Source organism: Ranitomeya imitator, chromosome 4, assembly GCF_032444005.1.
Source record: "Ranitomeya imitator isolate aRanImi1 chromosome 4, aRanImi1.pri, whole genome shotgun sequence".
Lineage (NCBI taxonomy): Eukaryota > Metazoa > Chordata > Amphibia > Anura > Dendrobatidae > Ranitomeya > Ranitomeya imitator.
The window spans coordinates 567,235,939-567,256,780 of record NC_091285.1 but is presented as its reverse complement, the minus strand read 5'-3'; the positions used below and the strand labels follow the sequence as shown (position 1 = coordinate 567,256,780).

Here is a 20,842-nt window from a genome sequence, read left to right as displayed (position 1 = left end):
TAACTTTTTTTATATTGTAACCCCCTCCTCCCTTTTCCCAGCTCTTATCAGTGCTTACCTTTCCGTTATCGCCGCCTTTTCTGAAACAAAGCAATGACGTAATCAGTGTGATCAACTGAACATATCGCGCTGCTGCACATGGCCTCAACCATGGAAATGCCGGTTGACAGCCGCAAGTACAATTGAATGCCCAGAGCAGCGGTCCGGGTGGTATTGGTTCTCCCAGCTGGTTGTCAGTTCAACAACCAGTTCCGAGAATGGATGAGTCCCACTCCCATGGAGTAGCAAAATGCTGACATTGGGGGACATGGCAGACCACCTCATGAGGCGAGATGCTAATCACTCCTCATGGTGGACATAGATAACACTGGTCAACAGCATTTTTGGTGCCAAAGATATTTCATCGAATTTAGGGTAACTTTGGGCTGCTGATTCTGAATATGTCATCAGTTTTGCCAGATTGGCTCAAGTTTTTGAGATTTTTGGTATCTTATTTATAGCACTTGTTGGTAAATGCGACGCATCATCTCATTAATTTCTTTGGATTAGTACTTGAACTGAGCAGTTCTCAATATAGTTTTGTGTTAATTAGTGTTCTAAAAGTTTGTTCATAGCTTGATTTTTGCACTAACTTTATGTTGTTGTCTGTTTTCCAGTGAAAAGCATGAACTCATCAAGAAGAAGTTGTCTTAACGATCCAGACTCATTCTGTTACATTTGTGGTGAATACACACTGCCAAAACATAGAAGAAACATAACAGACTTCGTAAAAAAAGTGTATTTTGCCTATTTTGGGGTTATGCTTGGGGACCAAGAGAAGTTTTGGGCACCACACATAGTGTGCAAAGCATGTATCGAATTATTACGAAAATGGAGCAAAGGACAAAGAAAAAGCTTCAAATTTGGTGTTCCAATGGTGTGGAGAGAGCAAAAAAATCATCATGATGACTGTTATTTCTGTGCAGTGCAAGTGCAAGGATTCAATAAGCATAAGAAACGAAAATGGGAGTAACCTAACATGGAATCTGCAAGAAGGCCTGTCCCTCATTGTGAAGATGTGCCTGTACCTGTGGTTACCATGTTACCTGACCTTCCCCCACCTGATGATGATGAAGTGTGTATTGGCAGTGTGTATTCACCACAAATGTAACAAAATGAGTCTGGATCGTTAAGACAACTTCTTCTTGATGAGTTCATGCTTTTCACTGGAAAACAGACAACAACATAAAGTTAGTGCAAAAATCAAGCTATGAACAAACTTTTAGAACACTAATTAACACAAAACTATATTGAGAACTGCTCAGTTCAAGTACTAATCCAAAGAAATTAATGAGATGATGCGTCGCATTTACCAACAAGTGCTATAAATAAGATACCAAAAATCTCAAAAACTTGAGCCAATCTGGCAAAACTGATAGCATATTCAGAATCAGCACCCCAAAAATACCCCAAATTCATTAAAATATTTTGGACACCAGAAAAAAATATTTTTTTTCACTGCTAAATACGTCTGTGCTCTCTGGGATGGAGCCAAATTGTTATTTCTGATCAGTATTTCTACTTTAAAATTTGGGGAACTTTGGTTGTTCTAATTAATCAATACTTTTTTTCCTCCAGATTTTGGCATGACCCGAGACATTTATGAGACAGATTATTATCGAAAAGGAGGAAAAGGTCTCCTTCCCGTGCGCTGGATGTCCCCAGAGTCTCTCAAGGATGGTGTTTTCACCACTCACTCTGATGTCTGGTAATTAGTAGTATTGATGGCGTTATATATATTTTTTTAATTTGTAGCTTGTGTTAATGAGAAATCATGTAATCGGTATAAAAAAAAAATCAGAACAAGGACTTGCATTGGAACATATATTTGTAGTTTGTTTTTTTGATAACCTTTCTCTCTTCTTCCTCTCCCATATATGTAGGTCATTTGGGGTAGTGTTATGGGAGATCGCTACACTGGCCGAACAGCCATACCACGGCATGTCCAATGAGCAGGTTCTCCGATTCGTCATGGAAGGAGGTCTCCTGGAGAAGCCAGACAACTGCCCAGATATGCTGTATGTCATCCCTTCTTTATCCTTATTATCAGCAGTCTAGCTGCGTTATATATGTAGCGGTTAAAGGAGTTTTCCAGTATTAAATAACTAAATCCTAATACCCCAACTGCATGCAGAAAAGTTATGCAACTATTAGGTAGATGGCCTTAAGGGTGATCAGATGAGATAATTGGTGGCTTATACAGTAATTACTTTTAGTATGATCTTCTCTTGGCTTTAACAGTATATGAAAGTGTAATGTGCAATAGATATCGGGGTGGATGTGGGTTATAAACTGTGTGCAGCAGCTGCTGTGCTAGAAGATGTTGGCGCTGTTCTGACCCAATAGATTACCCTCTGGTGGCACCAACTATCTGCAAGAAACATTCAATGATGCTTAATCTGTATTGCATATGTTTGGTGCTGCAAGATTACGCAACTTTACTGCTTACATAACCCATGTTCTTGACAGTTCCCACTCCCAAGGTCATAACATAAAAGCAGTTCGCATCCCATATTTCAGCATGTCAGTATGGCCTGACCACTTAGTTTACATGCACTTTTTATGGGAAATGGAGACGAGGATGCTTTAATTCTTGCTCTACATCCCTTAAAATCTACTATTGCTTAAAAAAAAAAGTAATCTAAAAACTACTGCAACACCGCAGTCTGTGAACACAGTGTAAGGTCATATGAAAAATATTGACCTATGCAATTATGGCTCTGATTCAGGTAACATACAGAGTTCACGTTTATAAAGCACCATACATACATACATACATACATGTGCTTCTCACAAACTTAGAATATCATCAAAAAGTTAGTCTGGGGGCTCGACCGGTGACGCAGCCGGAGTCGCCGTGGCGACACGTCTGGGACGGGGCCTGGGGGCGCGTCCCAGTAACGGATTGTCGCAGCCTTATGATGCATCCAGGGTGCATGCCTGGGGCCGTAGGGCTGTGGCCGGGGTCCTTGGGGGCACCCGGGTCCATTGCGGACCAGTGGCGCAGTCATGGGCCTGCAGGGACGTGGGGTGCTTGGACGGTTGCATCACGTCCGGGGGTGTGATGGTTATCTGGGGGAGGAAGAGGCACCAGAACCTGGTACCTGCGGAACCAGATACCCCGGGGGGGGGGGGGGGGGGGATAAAAATGGTACATGCAAGAACATCGGTGCTTCTGGGCCCAATCCTGATTCAAGAAGGATGGAGTCATGCGAGCAGCAGGAGCTGGTACACCCTGCACAGCAGCAACATCAGCAGCTTGTTCAGATTCCCCATGCAGCCCGGTGAGTCCCGTGAGAATATGGCAGGTAGCCAGGCAAGCAAAAGTCGGGATTCTGCAGAAAGGTCCAGCCTCAGAAGCTCCTCTAGAGTGGACGAGTCAGCAGCGTCGGCTGATATACGCCCCCCTCGTAATCCGGTACCTATTCATTTGCTACACTGGTAAGTACATCACCGAGTGAACTTTCACGAAGATCAGTCTTCCCCTTATTTCTCCTGATCCTGCCGGGGAAAGAAGTGCTCAAGGAAGTCAAGATACAAGGAGTGTGCCCTTTGCAGGTCCCCCTTGCTGGACTCCAGTCCAAAAAGATTGTGTCAATCATGTGTCCAGCAGACGATGGCTGAGGAAGTGAGGGAGTCCATGATGTGCCTATCCCAGGGAGAATGTTCTAAGGGGAAGAGTAAAGGATGGAAGACTAAGTTCCCGGAGTCAGACTCCTCTATTGATTTTATTGGGAATAAGGACTCTTCTGAATCATCTCCTTCAGCATCCTCTTCTTTGGAAGTTGATTCTGGCCGATGCTGTTTCCCCATAGATTGGGTGGATAAATTGGTGAAGGTGGTCAGAAGCACTATGGTGATAGTAGAGTCTAAGCCTGAGTGTTCTGTTTAGGGCATCATGTTTGTGAGGCTAGACCAAAGGAAGCGCAGGTCCTTCCCCTTATACGATAAAATCCATTCTCTGGTGCGCCGGGAGTGGAAGAGGCCGGAGAAAAGGGGCTCCCTTCCCCCAGTGTTTGAGGAGATACCCCTTTGAGGACCCAGTAGCAAGCACTTAGGATAAGGCCCCAAAACTCGATTTGGCAGTGGTCAAAGCGTCGAAAAAATCCTCATTGCCCTTTGAGGACCTGGGGACCCTAAAAGACCCTCTGGATAAGAAGGCGGACAGATTTCTTAAAGGGGTATGGGAAATGTCAGCAGGAGCCATGAGGCCAGCAGTGGCATCTACATGTACGGCCACATCCATGATGATCTGGCTAGATCAGATAGAGACTCAATTGATTCAGGGTGCCACGGCGTTCTTGTCAGATGCCTCTGCAGACTCTGTCAGGATGGCTGCTAAAGCAACGGGCCTCTCATACGCGGCTCGGAGAGCATTCTGGCTGAAGTCCTGGCCTGGGGATATTCAGGCCAGGTCCAGACTGTGTTCTATTCCATGTGAGGGGGAATTACCTCTTTGGACCGGTCCTGGATGAGCTTCTGGAGAAGTCAGGGGATGATAAAAAGAAATTCCCCAGTCTGTTGGCTCCTTCCTACAGGCGTCCCTTCAGTAGGAGGATGTTCAGTTGTTGGAAGCCTTCCAGGGACTGAGCAAAGTGGGACGAGAGGAAAAGAAAAGGTACGGGGTTCATATTTGGGGGCTCCTCATGAGAGCGTAAGAAACCACCCCAATGACTGCCGGCCCCGGTAAGGGGGTAGGCTGTCAGCCTTCTACCAGGCCTGGTCGAATATTACTAATAGTGACTGGGTACATAACTCTAATTTCAGCCCTGATGATATCAGACTATCTTCTATCCCCCTGGACAGGTTCATGATAACCCCTTCCTGGTCATCCCCCTCGGAACAGGGAGCCCTGTAGGCTGAGATCCTGGAACTATGGCGTAAAGCAGTCCTGGTGGAGGTTCCTAGGCCAGAAATAGGTTATAGTCCCCCTTCTTTCTGATTCAGAAGCCGGATGGCTCTTTCAGGACGGTCATTAACTTTAGAGCTCTAAATGGGTTCTTGGTAGTATGCCCCTTCAAAATGGAATCTATTGGATAAGCAATAAAGCTAATTTTTTATTTAAAAAAAGCTGTTTTATGAAGGTGTTGGATCTAAAAGATGCGTACTGTCACGTGTCTATTTGTGAAGATCATCAGCGGTTCCTCAGGGTGGCGATAGTCATTGGGGGCTCTGTTAGACATGCATTTCCAATTTAGATCTCTCCCCTTTGGTCTTGCCGTGGCCCCTCGCGTTTTTACAAAGGTGGTAGATGAGGAATGGACAACATCAGAGCAGACTTTTTAAGCCACAACCTACTCAGGCAGGGAGAATGGACGCTGAAAAGTTCCATCTTCAACCACATTGTGTGGATGTGAGGTCATCCAGACATAGACCTCTTCACCACCAGGAAGAACAGAAAAGTGAGGCAGTTCTGTTCTCTCAACCCCAGAGAAAAACCACTGGTGGTAGATGCCTTCTTAATCAGGTGGGAGTCTGTCTGTCTTCGAACCGTGGGTGATAGCAGAACTCCTCTCCTAGGGACCGGTCTACCATCCACGAGTGGCAGGGCTTCACTTGACTGCGTGGAATTTGAGAGGTCGTTACTGAGGGATAAGGAATTTTCCCCCAATTTGATAGCCACTCTCCTAAAGAGTAGGAAGGTAGACACGACCAAGATCTACACCAGAACCTGGAAGAAGTTTCTAGCTACCTTAGAATTTAGATCCCGGGGGGGTCCCGATAAGTCAGGTTCTGAAGTTCCTTCAAAAAAGACTGGAGATGGGTCTTTCCACGTTGCAGCCCTGGGGGGCATTGCTGAGCTGTGATATCGCGGGTAATTACTGGGTCGCCAAATTTATTACAGTGTTAAATAGATCTAGGCCCATTCTTAGAGAGGATTATGCCGTGGGACTTGAACTTGGTTCTCATGCCTATAACAGATCCCCTGTTTGAATCCATTGAGTCAGACCCTATAAAGGTGCTCTCCCTTTAGGTAGCTCTTTTGGTTGCGTTAACATCAGCTCGGAGAGTGAGTGATATCCAGGCTCTTTATAGACTCCCTCCATATACCCAGTTCCTGGAAGACAGGGTTGTACTTAGGCTGGATCCATCTAAGGCTAGGTTCACATTGCGTTACTAAGGCTAGGTTCACATTGCGTTAGGGCAATCCGTTTAGCGCATAGGCTAACGGACTGCACTAACGCAATGTCCCAAAAGGGATCGCGTTTGCCGATCCCGCTAGCGCAGATGCCCGATCTGCGCTAGCGAGGAACGGACCTCGAACGCTGCAAGCAGCGTTCGAGGTCCTTCACTCAAATGACTACACATCGCTACCGCACGCCCATTGTGGGCGTGTGCTAGCGATGCGTTCGCCATTGCAAGCAATGGCGGCGTTAACGGACTACGTTACACCGCGTTATGCTGCGGTGTAACGTAGTCCGTTTAACGGGATCACACAACGCAGTGTGAACCTAGCCTTACTTGCCCAAAGTAGCTTTCAAATTCCATAGGTCACATGAATTAGTTCTCAATCCTAGAAACCAGAAAGAGATGAAGCTTCATACTCTAGATGTTAGGAGGTGCTTGTTAAGAGTGTTTTTGTCACTGACCCTTGGAAGGATAATTCCTTATTTGTGTCCTTCCAGGGGGCCAGGAAGGGTCTTAGCGTGTCAAGAAATTCTTTAGCTAGATGGGTTAGGGAGACTATTTCATTAGTGTATACATTGAGTGGCAAGACGGCATCGGAGGGTCTGAGAGCACATTACAATCAAGCCATGGCAGCCTCATGGGCGGCGAGATCGGATGTTTCAATCGATCAGATGTGTAAGGCAGCTACATGGTCTTCTCCTTCCACCTTTTATAAACATTATAGGTTGGATATGGGTGCCTCCTCAGATCTCACCTTTGGTATAAGGGTGCTGCAGGCTGTGGTCCCTCCCTCAGAAAAATCTTTCCTCTCTGTAATTCTCTCGTGGTGCTGTCATGGCAGACTGAATAGAGTTTTAGTTACTTACCGGTAACTGTATTTTTTGGAGCCCATGACAAGCACCCTTAGATTCCCTCCCTTCACGTGTGGATGTGCTTTTCTTCCTCTTGTAAGTATTCACGATTGTAAAATTATCGGGTATTAGGGTATTGTATATTTCTTCCATCAACCATGGAGGTCCCCTTGGGCTCTGTAATCCATAATCCAACTAATGTGTGAGAGAGGTGCCACCCTTTTATTTCTGTAGGTTTCCTGTCCCTTCTCTCGTGGTGCTGTCATGGGCTATGAAAAATACCGTTACCGGTAAGTAACTAAAGGTACCTTCACACATAACGATATTGTTAACGATATCGTTGCTATTTGTGACGTAGCAACGATATCGTTAATGAAATCGTTATGTGTGACAGCGACCAACGATCAGGCCCCTGCTGGGAGATCGTTGGTCGCTGAATAAAGTCCAGAACTTTATTTCGTCGCTGGACTCCCTGGAGACATCGCTGGATCGGCGTGTGTGACACCGATCCAGCGATGTCTTCACTGGTAACCAGGGTAAACATCGGGTAACTAAGCGCAGGGCCGCGCTTAGTAACCCGATGTTTACCCTGGTTACCATGCTAAAAGTAAAAAAAAACAAACACTAGATACTTACCTACCGCTGTCTGTCCTCCAGCGCTGCGCTCTGCTTCTCTGCTCTCCTCCTGTACTGGCTGTGAGCCGGAAAGCAGAGCGGTGACGTCACCGCTCTGCTTTCCGGCTGCCAGACAGTACAGGAGGAGAGCAGAGAAGCAGAGCGCAGCGCTGGAGGACAGACGGCTGTAGGTAAGTATGTACTGTTTGTTTTTTTTTACTTTTAGCATGGTAACCAGGGTAAACATCGGGTTACTAAGCGCGGCCCTGCGCTTAGTTACCCGATGTTTACCCTGGTTACCGGCATCGTTGGTCGCTGGAGAGCTGTCTGTGTGACAGCTCTCCAGCGACCAAACAGCGACGCTGCAGCGATTCGGATTGTTGTCGGTATCGCTGCAGCGTCGCTAAATGTGAAGGGGCCTTAAGTCTTTACTTTCATCTGAAAACAACACCTTGGACCACTGAGCAACAGTCCAGTTCTTTTTATCCTTGGCCCAGGTAAGAAGCTTCTGGCGTTGTCTATTTGTCATGAGTGGCTTGACACAAGGAATGCGACACTTGTTTTCCATGTCCTGGATAAGTCTGTGTGTGGTGGCTCTTGAAGCAATGACTCCAGCAGCAGTCCACTCACTGTGAATCTCCCCCAAAGTTTTGAATGGCTTTTTCTTAACAATCCTTTCAAGGCTACGGTTATCCCGGTTGCTTGTGCACGTTTTTCTACCACACTTTTTCCTTCCACTCAACTTTCCATTAATATGCTTGGATACAACACTCTGTGAGCAGTCAGCTTCTTTAGCAATGACCTGTAGTGGCTTACCCTCCTTGTGGAGTGTGTCAATGACTGCCTTCTGGACATCTGTCAAGTCAACAGTCTTCCCCATAATTGTGGATCCTACTGAAACAGACTAGGGGACCTTTTTAAAAGCTTAGGAAGCCTTTGCAGGTTTTTTTTTTGTTTTTTTTTTTTTAATTCTAAATTACTGAGATGTATTTTGGGTTTTCATTGGCTGCAAGCCATAATCATCAACATTAACAAAAATAAACACTTGAAATAGATCACTCTGTTTGTAATGACTCTATATAATCAGTTTCATTTTTTGTAAAGAAGAACTGAAATAAATTAAATTTTTGATTATCTTATTTTGTCAGAAGCACCTGTACGTCCGTCCGTCCGTACATATGTATGCATAAATATATATATATATATATATATATATATATATATATATATATATATATATATATATATATATATTAGTTGAGTGTGTGTTTATCAAGCCACGCCCACTCGACATAGCAGGCACGGGCCACTTCTAGCTCCATCGTGTCTAGAATCGAGGTGCTCCTGTGAGACATGACGTCAAGGGAAAGAGAGGAGCCAAATGGCTGGAGGTGTGAGGGGCAAAATGAGAGCTGTCATGGTGAAAATGAGAGAAGTGAGGTGTTGCTGCAGTATGGGGCTATGCATAGAAGAGTGAGGCGCTGCAGGTGGAGGCTGTGTATAAGGCCACATTCACACGTTCAGTAGTTGGTCAGTATTTTACCTCAGTATTTATAAGTGAAAACCACGAGTGGGAAAAAAATACAGAAGTGGTGATGTGTTTCTAATATACTTTTCCTCTGATTGTTTTCCTCCAAGTTTTAGCTTACAAAACCTGAGGTAAAAATATTGACCAAATAACGTGTGGACGAGGTCTAAAGGAGAAAAGTGTGGTGCTGCAGAAGAAGTAGGCTGTGTATATGATAAGCTTTATTGAAATTAGTGTAATTTCTCTCGGGATCAGGTGTTTCCAATTGTATACGGAAGAGGAGTGTGAGGTGCTGCCGGAGGAGGCGACCATAAAGGAGAAAAGCTGTTCTGCAGAAAAATGCTGTGTATAAAGGAGGAGCGTGAGGTGCAGGAGGAGGATGTGTAGAAAGAACGAGCATGTGGTGCAAGAGAAATTAGGCTGTGTGCCCACGTTCAACAAATCAAGTCCCCTATATATAGACGGCCACAGTCCGATTAGTCCCTGCCTACTCCCCTGCAGTCGGCTCCTGCTCCATACTCCCCGCAGTCACCGCTCACACAGGGTTAATGCCAGTGGTAACGGACCGCGTTATGCCACGGGTAACTCACTCCGTTACTGCCGCTATTAACCCTGTGTGACCAAGTTTTTACTATTGATGCTGCCTATACTATGTGGCTGGGCAATATACTACGTGACTGGGCAATATACTACGTGACTGGGCAATATACTATGTGAGTGGGCAATATACTACGTGGCTGGGCAATATACTACGTGGCTGGGCAATATACTACGTGACTGGGCAATGTACTACGTGACTGGGCAATGTACTACGTGACTGGGCAATGTACTACGTGGCTGGGCAATGTACTACGGGACTGGGCAATATACTACGTGACTGGGCAATGTACTACGTGACTGGGCAATGTACTACGTGGCTGGGCAATGTACTACGTGGCTGGGCAATGTACTACGGGACTGGGCAATGTACTACGGGACTGGGCAATATACTACGTGACTGGGCAATATACTACGTGACTGGGCAATGTACTACGTGGCTGGGCAATGTACTACGGGACTGGGCAATATACTACGTGGCTGGCCAATAAACTACGTGGCTGTGCAATATACTACGTGGCTGTGCAATATACTACGTGGCTGTGCAATATACTACGTGGCTGTGCAATATACTACGTGGCTGTGCAATATACTACGTGGCTGTGCAATATACTACGTGGCTGTGCAATATACTACGTGGCTGGGCAATATACTACGTGGCTGGGCAATATACTACGTGGCTGGGCAATATACTACGTGGCTGGGCAATATATACTACGTGGCTGGGCAATATATACTACGTGGCTGGGCAATATACTACATAGACATGCATATGCTAGAATACCCGATGCGTTAGAATCGGGTCACCATCTAGTGCAGGGGTCCCCAACCTGTAGCTCGGGAGCCACATGTGGCTCGCGAGCCCATGATGTGTGGCTCGCGGCTGCATGATGTGTGGCTCGCGGCTGCCTGCCAGCTTGGTGCATTATCACCAGATGTAAATAACTATTAAGAGCAGATCCCTAAATGGTTACTTTTGTGTGTAGCTCTGTACAAAAGAGCAGATTTGAATGGGAGGGAGATGGGAAACAGTGGAGCTTGGCATACTGCCTTGGTGTGATTTCAGTGGAGAAGCTTTGGTTGTCATTATATAATATATAATGGAGGCTCTCGGTATCACTACTGAGAGTGGGGGAGGAGCTGGCTGTGGCTCACGACCCTCTTTCATAGCTGGATGTGGCTCTCAAGGTCAGAAAGGTTGGGGACCTCTGATCTAGTGTGTGTGTATGTATGTATGTATATATATATATATATATATATATATATATATATATATATATATATATATATATATATATATATATATATATATATATATATATATATATATATATATATATATATAATTTTTTTTTTTTTTTTTTAATGAAGTGACTGACCCCATGACGGAAACCAGATGGACCCTGTTGTACTATATAGGGTCCTTCATATCTGTTATGTAATGGATATGTCCTCCACATGAATTCAATGTCTGTTCTTAGAGTGAAAAAAACAAAGGAATTGCAGATGTGGACAGAGGCAAATTGCAGTACGGCCTGTGGGTGCATGGCAGGCGTATTATACACCATGGCTTCAGATCCAGTGTCGTCTATTGGCCGGTAGATGGGCGATTTGCAGTATTTGTGCCCTGGCTGCTTCTTCAGTTCTCTACATTAAGGGAAGTTTTGCTAGAACTGATATCTTGGTCTGTGTGGACGCTAAATCAATGTTTCAGCTCCTGTCCTCCCTGCCGGGGCATTTTCTTTTTGCACGAGCTTCGGTGATCACTCACTATCAGACTGTGTGAGCCGCCTGCAAAACATGTTTATTTGTTTCTGTGCTCGCTGCGATTGAAAGATGAGTATCATGGGACATTACTAAAGGGGCCAGAGACGGGGGAGGCCTTTATAACTTGTCCTTTAGGGGATTCTCATAAAACGTATTGCACTTTATTCTGCTGCTTATCATGTTGGTTCTTCGTTAAGAATCATAGATTTATTAATCATAGTTCAGTTGTTACTGTCTGTGGATATTCAGCTAGAAAATTTGTAACAGATTTGAGCTCTTTTTTTTTTTAAATGCTAACATGGCCATGTAAAGGTCAATCTTCCATCTTGGCAGAGTCTGTGCACCTGCATACACCTAACATAGTAGGCCGATATCTGCAGGTGAAATCCGACTTTGCTTATGATTGAAAAGTGCAAAGAAAATAAAAAAGCAAAGTTTATCAGTGATGGCGTCCTGTGGTTGGGCATCTGGATCACAAGCCCTGGGTGTAGTGTACCAGCTTATGGGTTTCCTAGCAAAATAGTCACATGTCACAACAATATTGTTTTGCCAATATTACTAATGAGCCTCTTTTCCTTTAACCCCTATGTTTGGTTCATGGATCCCAGTGCTGTGCCAGTGTAATCCAGTCACTGTGAACTTAGTAATGTCATTTCCAAGGGGTAAACTGTAGAAAATGCTATTCTTTTCCTTACAAGGTGGCAGCCCGCTGACCATCTCCGGTTACAGATGTGGCATGTCTGCTCTGCTGACATTGGTGTGGAGTGGATACCGTGTAATAACTATCGGGATGATAACCGCTTTGGTGGTGGTATATCTGTGCCACATGGCACATGTACGAGCTCTCTGTAAGCACATCACAGGGTGAGTGATACCATCCTACATATGCTGGAGCGCACATGACTCCTGTCCGGTGCACAAGGCTGCTCCTCCGAGACTCAGTAAACAAGGTATTAAATCCACTCGGGAGGGGAAGAGGGGGATTAAAAAGCCTTCCATTTATGGCAAGAGCTGGAAGCATGGTCACTCCGGAATGGCTCCAGGAGCGTCAAGTGACAGGGCTCTGTGTGCACGTCAGACGTCTGGCTTCTCAGCACACACCGGATTCCCCCGCATGGACCTCATGTGAAGGGCCGCAAGGGTGCGAGAGATCCTGTTTTTAAGAGACTCTTACTAGAAGAGGCACCCTTCTCCGGAACTGGGGTTGACATTCACTATAAGAATGCCCTAAAGTCAGGTTTCACAGCCTAACATTTGCTACATTAATTACTATTAAATATGTTTTATATGCTTGTTCTATAAAGTAACATTTTTTTCTATATGTAATGTAGGTAGATGCAAGAGAGAGAGGAAATGTACCGGCACATTATTTTTTCGTATATTGATTCATTGCGGATTCCAAAATACTGCATTGAGTGCTGCACCAAAAGCTGCTTGTGTGAATCCCGCCTTTGGGAGAGAAGTAAAAACTGGTCCAGCAATCATATTTATCTATCTGTGAAGCAGAACTTTGCTAGAATAGTGGCCAGGGGAACCTAACACTTTTCTGTGTATTGCTATCACAGGAGCCCCTGTAGTTGTTAAGTTGGATCCTGAAGAGCCCCTGTAGTTGTTAAGTTGGATCCTGATGAGCCCCTGTAGTTGTTGGATCATGAACTTTGGCAAAAAATATTCAACAAAATCAACTCTGGACATTGCATGCAGTATGGGTAAAGTTGTGCCCAGTGTTCTTTGTGTCTCAGCTTCCTTGATTGACAGCTGTCACCCACCGCATGCAAAATCCTGTGCCTGCAAAGTGTCCCTAATCCGGCGGGTGTACTGACATCTGCCCTCAGTTGGAGAGTATCCCTACTGGGAACCCTGGCGCTCAGTCATAATCTGTGAGGCAGTAAGTTGTCAGTATCCATGCATCTCTATATGTTTAGAGCTGACCGGACAGGTCCCCCTGCTCTAGAGCGCCATCACTAGAATGGAGTGGTATAAAAAGTATCTCAATCTATTACCTCATTGTTTATTAGGACTCATAAGTGAGTTTTGAAACAAAAAAAAAAATGTTCAAACCTCTCCTATGACCACAAAATGATATCCGGCATGTGGCTGCTACGACCACTGGTTGTCCTTGAAGTGACCACTGCAGTCAGACTAGTGGGAGTGCTGGAGCTTCTGCTCTAGATCAGTGGGGAGGTGATGGAGTTCTGTGATTTGTAACATTTGCTGCCTCTTTGAACAGATGCAGATCTAGAAATGAGTAATGCAGGTAAACCGGAGATAAGTGTACCCACATTATATTTTGTCCGTTTACCTGATCTTTATTTCTATGGATGTCCTGCAGAGAAAAAAATTAATTTTCTGCTGATCTATTCCATCCTCGTCTGGTTCAAGAGAGTGAAACTGGAGAGGAGACAAATAGGGTCTGAACTGGGTAACAATATAGAAGGATCTGAAGATTGTGCACACAACCACTTCTAAGGCTTAAGGCTGCTGCAGACCCACAAGGAGGTAAATACATAGAACTGGAGTAACGGGTTATTCTGCGCTGCCCTGGAGCAAAACTGAAGCATGCCAATCCCATTTCAGGTGGTTTGTTTGTCAGTTCATCTTGATGTATATAGCTTCTTCAAGAGGACAAGCCATAATTGTGGTTTGTCCTAATGAAGACGTCATATATGTTGAAATGCATTGATGAATAAACCAACTGAAATTGGATTGCCATCCTTCATTTTATTTCTCCACGGCCGTGCAGGATAACCCGTTTGTTTCTCTGGTTCTGTGCTTCCTCGTCTGGTTAAAAGCTGGTTTTGGGGCATCATGGAGGCTTTCTTCAGACAGTTGTCCTACTACCAGACACAAAACAGGAGGAGGGAGACCAAGAAGATTTTAATTATATATTTCTCAATTTTAATTGCCATTTTTTTCTTTTTGGTATTAGGGCTCCTTTAATCCTGAATCGATGTGTTTATTTTTCCCTTTTTTTAGGTTTGAGTTGATGCGCATGTGCTGGCAGTACAATCCTAAAATGAGGCCCTCATTCCTGGAAATAATCAGCAGCATTAAAGATGAGCTTGATCCAGCGTACAGAGAGGCGTCGTTCTTTTATAGCGAGGAGAACAAACCTCCCGATACAGAGGAGCTGGACCTGGAGGCAGAGAACATGGAGAGCATTCCATTGGATCCATCATGTACCTTACAGACATCTGAGCATCTCGTAGGACACAAAGCCGAGAATGGTCCAGGTGTAGTTGTCTTAAGGGCAAGCTTTGATGAGCGACAGCCATACGCACACATGAATGGGGGACGTAAGAACGAGAGGGCGCTACCTCTCCCCCAATCCTCGGCCTGCTGATCCAGGCTTGAGGTCTGACGAACACTTGTAGAAGTCTAGCCCCTCGTGTGCATCAAAGACTTATCACGTGGGAGGTTTACTCCGTATCCGTGCAAACACTAATCCACTTTCTCTTCTGGTTGGGCTTCAGATGCCTACCGAGTTGGCACTGGTGTACTTGGAGGACAAGGTACGTCAGGCCAGTGCCTCCATCAAACTGTTTCACGGTAAGCCTGTACCTGCTCTCACGCTACAAGGATGAAAGCACTTCTTTCCCATTACGTTTTGGGCCAGAGAAAAGAAAAGAAACTATTTTTTATTTTTGGCCCATTATAAAACAGACTAGTAAAGTTTAAGAGTAATGCAACCCAGAAGTTTATTTAATTCTGACAGTCTTTGCCAAATAGATTTTTTTTTGTTACAGCATGGACAGTGCGGATGTATGAAGTCCCTTTTCATATCACAAACCCATGCACACTTTAATACTTTTTTTTTGTCTAATGGGGAACTTGCTATCTAAATTAAGCATTTTATTTTCTTAGTTTTTTTTCGTTTTGTTGTGTGTGATGAGGTGGGAAGTGGAATAATCCTGTAAATATATACATATATGTAATGTAATACATTCTGGAGAAAACTGGCAAAATATCACAGCACATCACAAGTAAATGGAGATGGTGGGTTTATAGTAAAGTGGGGAAACTTTGCTTTCCAGAAGACCATGGAGGGTTCAGCAATGAGTTTGACTGAAGGATGTGTATCCTGTACACAGCAGAAATTAGAGCATCTTAATTGGTATTGTGAGGTCACGGTTTGAATTGGAAATGTTTTATTACATGAGACGTTCCTGCAAACCCCAGGATTCTCCACATCTCTATACGTAATACCTTCTTGCACCTCATACGTATATACGATATTTTTTTTTTTTTGGGGGGGGGGGGGGGGTGGATGAGTGGGATTTTCGTTCTTGCAAAAACTTTTGTAGAAGGTCCTTACAGTTCAATGTGAGGTCATTGCATCATTTACATACACATTGTGTCCCTTTTATAACTTTTTTATGGTTCAGATATTCATCTGTCTGTACAGAAAAAGGCTGCTATTTTTTCTTTATCTTTTTGTGTATTTAATCTTCAGTAGAAAAAAAAAAATCGAAAAAAAAAAATTGCACCTTCAGGTCTACTCTTCCATCTCCTCATGTTCCTATCAAGCCGCTTCTCTTTTCACAGGGCACACACATCTATACACACTTTGCCAGAAACTTCCATTTACTGGGATGGGAGATTTTGGAATATTGCGTTATTCTGCACCACTTCTACACATAACACCCTCACAGATGAACTTGTAGTATTCTTCATGTTTGTTTAATGCCTTTATGTGGATTTTTTTTGTTTAATTGAATGGTTTCCTACAAGTGTTAACTAAGTGTCTACGGAAGGGTGGAGGGGCAAAACAAGTGTCTTATGATACCGCGTGTAACTATTGTCCTATGTCCCTTTATCTCCTCACACAGCGACCATTCTGTCATAATGCAATGCGTCAAGCAAAAACTCAGGTGAAAAAAAAAAACTAGAAGTAATGATGGTACAGTTTAATCTTTACTAAATCTAAACTCTTTGTCCCTGCAGTTGCCAGAGCCTGGAGCACTTCCCTGGCTTATGGCTACAGGACAGGTTCCATATTTCCAGATCTGTCGTCTGTGTGTGTATCTATCTGTGAAGTTTTAGATTCTGCTCATCTTACATTTTGGGAGCTATTTTTTTTTTTGCTAGAAAAACCCTTCAATCCAGGGCAAGCTGTATGCAATACACAGACCAAATTCTTTGAAAGTAAAATTGATTCCATGCAGCCCGTCATGGTCTTCACGTGCAGTAAGCCCACTTTGGTTTATGGAAATGGAGGCCATGCATTTGTAATGATGGCTACGCCGAAGTTTCTTGTCTGTCACCTAAAGAACGGGCTGGATAGATCTTATAGTTGAGCTCTATATATCGTCCTGTTAGAGGGCAAATTGAGAGAAACGTGTACTGCAAGCAGGTTCGGTCATATCATACGGCCATATTCATCTGCATTGCCACTTACTGCACTTAAAGACTTGAACTTAATCCACATTTAGACCAAAATACCAACTTCCAAGCATTGCATGCTGCAAAAATGTGCTGTATCCACATGAATGAATCTGTTTTCTCTACTATTGGTGCACTCAGTGGGATTGTGCCAAGTAAAGAAGTGATCTCCTTTTCATGGAACAGAGAGGATACTTTCCTGATGAGTGGGGACCTGCACCAAACTCGAGATTAGGCCGCTGCAGAGCACCTTGTGCCGCCGGGAGCGTAGGTTGAGCTGTGCACTTCTGCTCCATTCATTCTCTGTGACTGCTGGAGATGGCCAAGTGAAGTACCCGGCTCTTTTGCAATCTTTTAGAGAATGAACAGAGCAGAGATGCGCATGTGCAACCTCTGCCCCATCTTCAGAATCTGTGCGGGTCCCTAAATTTGCGCTCCCACCGATCCGGAAGTTTTCTTATATTTCATGGATGCGAGATGATTTCCATACCTTGGGAAAATCCTTCAAAACGTCTGCTCCATCATAGTGATGGCATGTCCTGGCAATATGCCATGCTTTCTGATTGTTGGTGGTCAAACATCTGGCCCCCCCAGTGATCCCATTTTAGAGAAAAGGGGATGCTTTCCATTGCTGGGGGTCAGACACTGATAATTGTCAGCAATCCTAAAATGAAGGCGTACGAGTGATTTACTGTAGAGTTTGCGTCCTCTCGTATGCTGAGGAGCTTTTAGGGAGTAGGCTTGATTGTGCGAAAGCTTCTCCCTTAGAGAAATAATACATGCTGCCCTACAGTATAATAAAACCTAAAATCTGTAAATGTTCATCTTTAGTCTTAAAGTTTGTGGCTAAAGTACTATGGGATGTCATTACAAGCCTTTCTGTAAAATCTTGTCTAGCAGAAGCACATGCCGGGAGTAGCACAGCGTCTTGGTAGCAGATCAGTCTACGGGAAGTTGCATTATGAGTAATTTCCTAATATAATGTCTTTAGCAAAATAGCAGAATCTGTAGGACATGAGCGAACGTGCTCAGTAAGGTGTTATCTGAGCGTGCTCGGGTGCTAACAGTGTCTATGGCGTGCTCAAATAATATGTGCGAGTCCCCGCGACTACGTGTCTCGCGGCTGTTTGACAGCCACAACACAGGCAAGGATTGCCTAACAAACTGTTGTACAGCCGCCGGGACTCGGACATATTATTCGAGAACGCCAAAGACACTCTGTTAGCACCCGTGCATGCTCGGATAACACCGTAGAGCACGTTCGCTCATCACTATAGGATTTGCTAAATCCTTTGTGACTTATCTGCACACGCTGTCCACTTCTATAGCCTGATAATGGGCTCTAGGGGCATACGGATGGGACCGCTCTCCGTTCCTGGAGCGATTTGGAGAATAGTATATAATGCACATCCCTAATAATTTAGCCAAGACATTTTCAAATGAGCGGTGCACATGGAGGAAAGAATAACACGATTAGCGTCTATGGCTTGCAGCAATTTGGTGGTGGTCATCCATTGTATTTAGTGACCTCACCGATATTTGCTTTTGGGGTGGAGACGTTTTTCACTTTTTAACACTTCTGTCACTCACAGGTTTTTGTGTCTGCGTAAGAATAACATGAATGTCTGTAGTAACGCTTGATGTTTTCCTGCTGAATCTGATCTCATCTTGTATATTGTCCTTACCCTGCGGCCCCTAAACCTAAGAAGGTATTCTATGTAGGATTTCTTTTTTTTTTTCATTTTCTAATTTATTGTTCTCATTGGTTTTGGTCACTGTAAAAATGCCCCAACATATTCTTATGTATTGAGATAGTGTTTTTCTTTTTTTTTTTCTTTGTAAATGACAGGGGACAGTTTTCAATATTTTTTTCCCAAACATTTATCTACCTCACTCTTTATTTTTTATATGTGTAAATATCTATATCTAAACATATATATATAAAAACGACAAAAAAAAGTACATCTCACACTTCTCAGCAGTTGACAATAAACCATAAAACCGGTAACCTCATACACTACTCAAGCCACAAAATGCTGTTACAGAGAGGAGGGAGAGGTGATCTGCCATTCCAATTCCCTGGGGGGTGCGCTGGGAATTATTAGTGGTGCGGAGTGATGTGCAGTTCCTTACGTAAAGGAGCCATCGTTCATGTAGTCTGGCCTTTTCTGTGGATGCTTATTTCCAAGGCATAAGAGCCATCTCTTTAGTCAAAGTGGTGAAAATTCACCTCTCTGGCTGTAGCTGAATAAAACCACCATGATGCTGGATTACTGGAGATTCAAAGGTTGTCCGCTTTTTGTTAAAAAATTTTTTTACATTCAAGTAAATGTATGGATCATAGCAGTCAACTGGTTCCCTAGGGCTCACAAAGGCAGGGAGGCATACACTACAAGCAGCGTTGATTTCTGTCTGCATAGAAGTGATAATACATCATTTCTAAAGATCTTTTATGGTTCTGCTTCTTGTCTGTTTACTAGAAACCAACCTTATTGCAGAAAGTCAGGTAGCCTGTAAGGATTGAGGCCAGACTCCTACACTTGTGGTCCAGTCATGGTTTGAGCTTGGAAAACCCGGAGCAGATGCCAAGTCTATATCAAAGGAAAATGCTGTCCTTGTCGCCCCTTTTGATATCCGTTGCCAGTTTTGCAAATGGTGCCTGAACCACATGTGTGCAACCAGCCTTAAGTTTTCCCAGAACATTTTGGATTCTAGCTGCATCCTTATATTGCAGTGCAGATAAGACATATCACTTGGATTTAACCTTAGATTTTCTGCTTTCCCTCCTTGGCCATCTGCAGCAGGAAAGGAGGACAACCTTTGATACTCTCGCTTTCTGGCATTGTTGTGGAACATATGCTGCTTTTTCTAGGTAAGGCCTTACAGCTGGGAATCTTCTATGCAAGTTACTCATTATCAGCTGGTAGGGGCAGTGAAGAAAAAAAATGGCATCCCAAGTCTTAGCAATACTCAGAACGTAATTGGTTTCTAATCGGATATTTGGGCTCAGCGATGGTGCGGGCAGTAAGGGCAATACCCTGTTCTCTTACTAAGGAAGGGGTAATATTTTACTAAACTGACGTTTGATGTGGTTTGGTTTCCTTAATGTTACAAGGTTTTTGCTTATTATTTCACAATGATGTGCACCTCCTTGGCATGGTGACGACCTCAGGACATGGCGATTACCTCACCCCCCTCTCTCTCTGTCGCACATACTGCTAAACCGATTCCTCAGTTCTCCATAAACTATGAGGGTTATGTTAAAGAAAAAAAAAAAACAAGTTGTCTTTATTATTGCATGTATAATAGAAAATTACTTTCACAGAATGGCTTCAACTAGAAAACGTTCTCTCCAAATTCAAGAGCGAATATTGAGCACTCATTGAATACGGTGCATAGATCCTGTTGGAGTGATGGGTTTTGGTGTACCCCCCTTTTGTACAGTGATTGTCACTCAGTTTGAGCCAGTTGGGATCTTGGTTCCCAAAAGCAGAACATAGAGGTGATGGTCAGCCAAGGATTTCCACCTTTTGAGGTTCTGTGATGGTCAGCCAAGGATTTCCACCTATGGTGGTTCTGTGCTGGTCAGCCAAGGATTTCCACCTATGGTGGTTCTGTGCTGGTCAGCCAAGGATTTCCACCTATGGTGGTTCTGTGCTGGTCAGCAAAGGATTTCCACCTATGGATCTTCTTTAGAAAACTGCCATTCCCTAATACAGTGTTAATAGCAGAATTGACCATTTGGTCCTGGTTGAGAAAATAAACCCCGGCAATCAGAAGGGATATGATCTTGCAAATCTGCCATCTGGCTTCTTGGTGGTCCTACAACAACGTATCGCCCCCTGTTCTCTCAGATTGCTCCCACTGCTGTAGGGACAAGTCCAGCTGATAACAATACGTCAGGCAAAATGTCATTTATACTGAATTTATAGAT

At 44.1% G+C, this 20,842-nt stretch overlaps 1 protein-coding gene across 2 annotated transcripts in view; it reads left to right on the top strand.

The window, feature by feature from the left end:
• The window catches only part of IGF1R (insulin like growth factor 1 receptor), a 202,734-nt gene extending 186,752 nt beyond the window's left edge, over window positions 1-15,982 (top strand). For both annotated transcript variants that reach the window (XM_069766284.1, XM_069766285.1), the window contains exons 19-21: window positions 1,618-1,747; window positions 1,923-2,057; window positions 14,503-15,982. In XM_069766284.1, coding sequence (XP_069622385.1) covers window positions 1,618-1,747; window positions 1,923-2,057; window positions 14,503-14,869 — 632 coding nt within the window. In that variant the 3' untranslated portion in view covers window positions 14,870-15,982. The remainder of the gene's footprint in view (window positions 1-1,617; window positions 1,748-1,922; window positions 2,058-14,502) is intronic.
• Window positions 15,983-20,842: the final 4,860 nt, after the last annotated feature.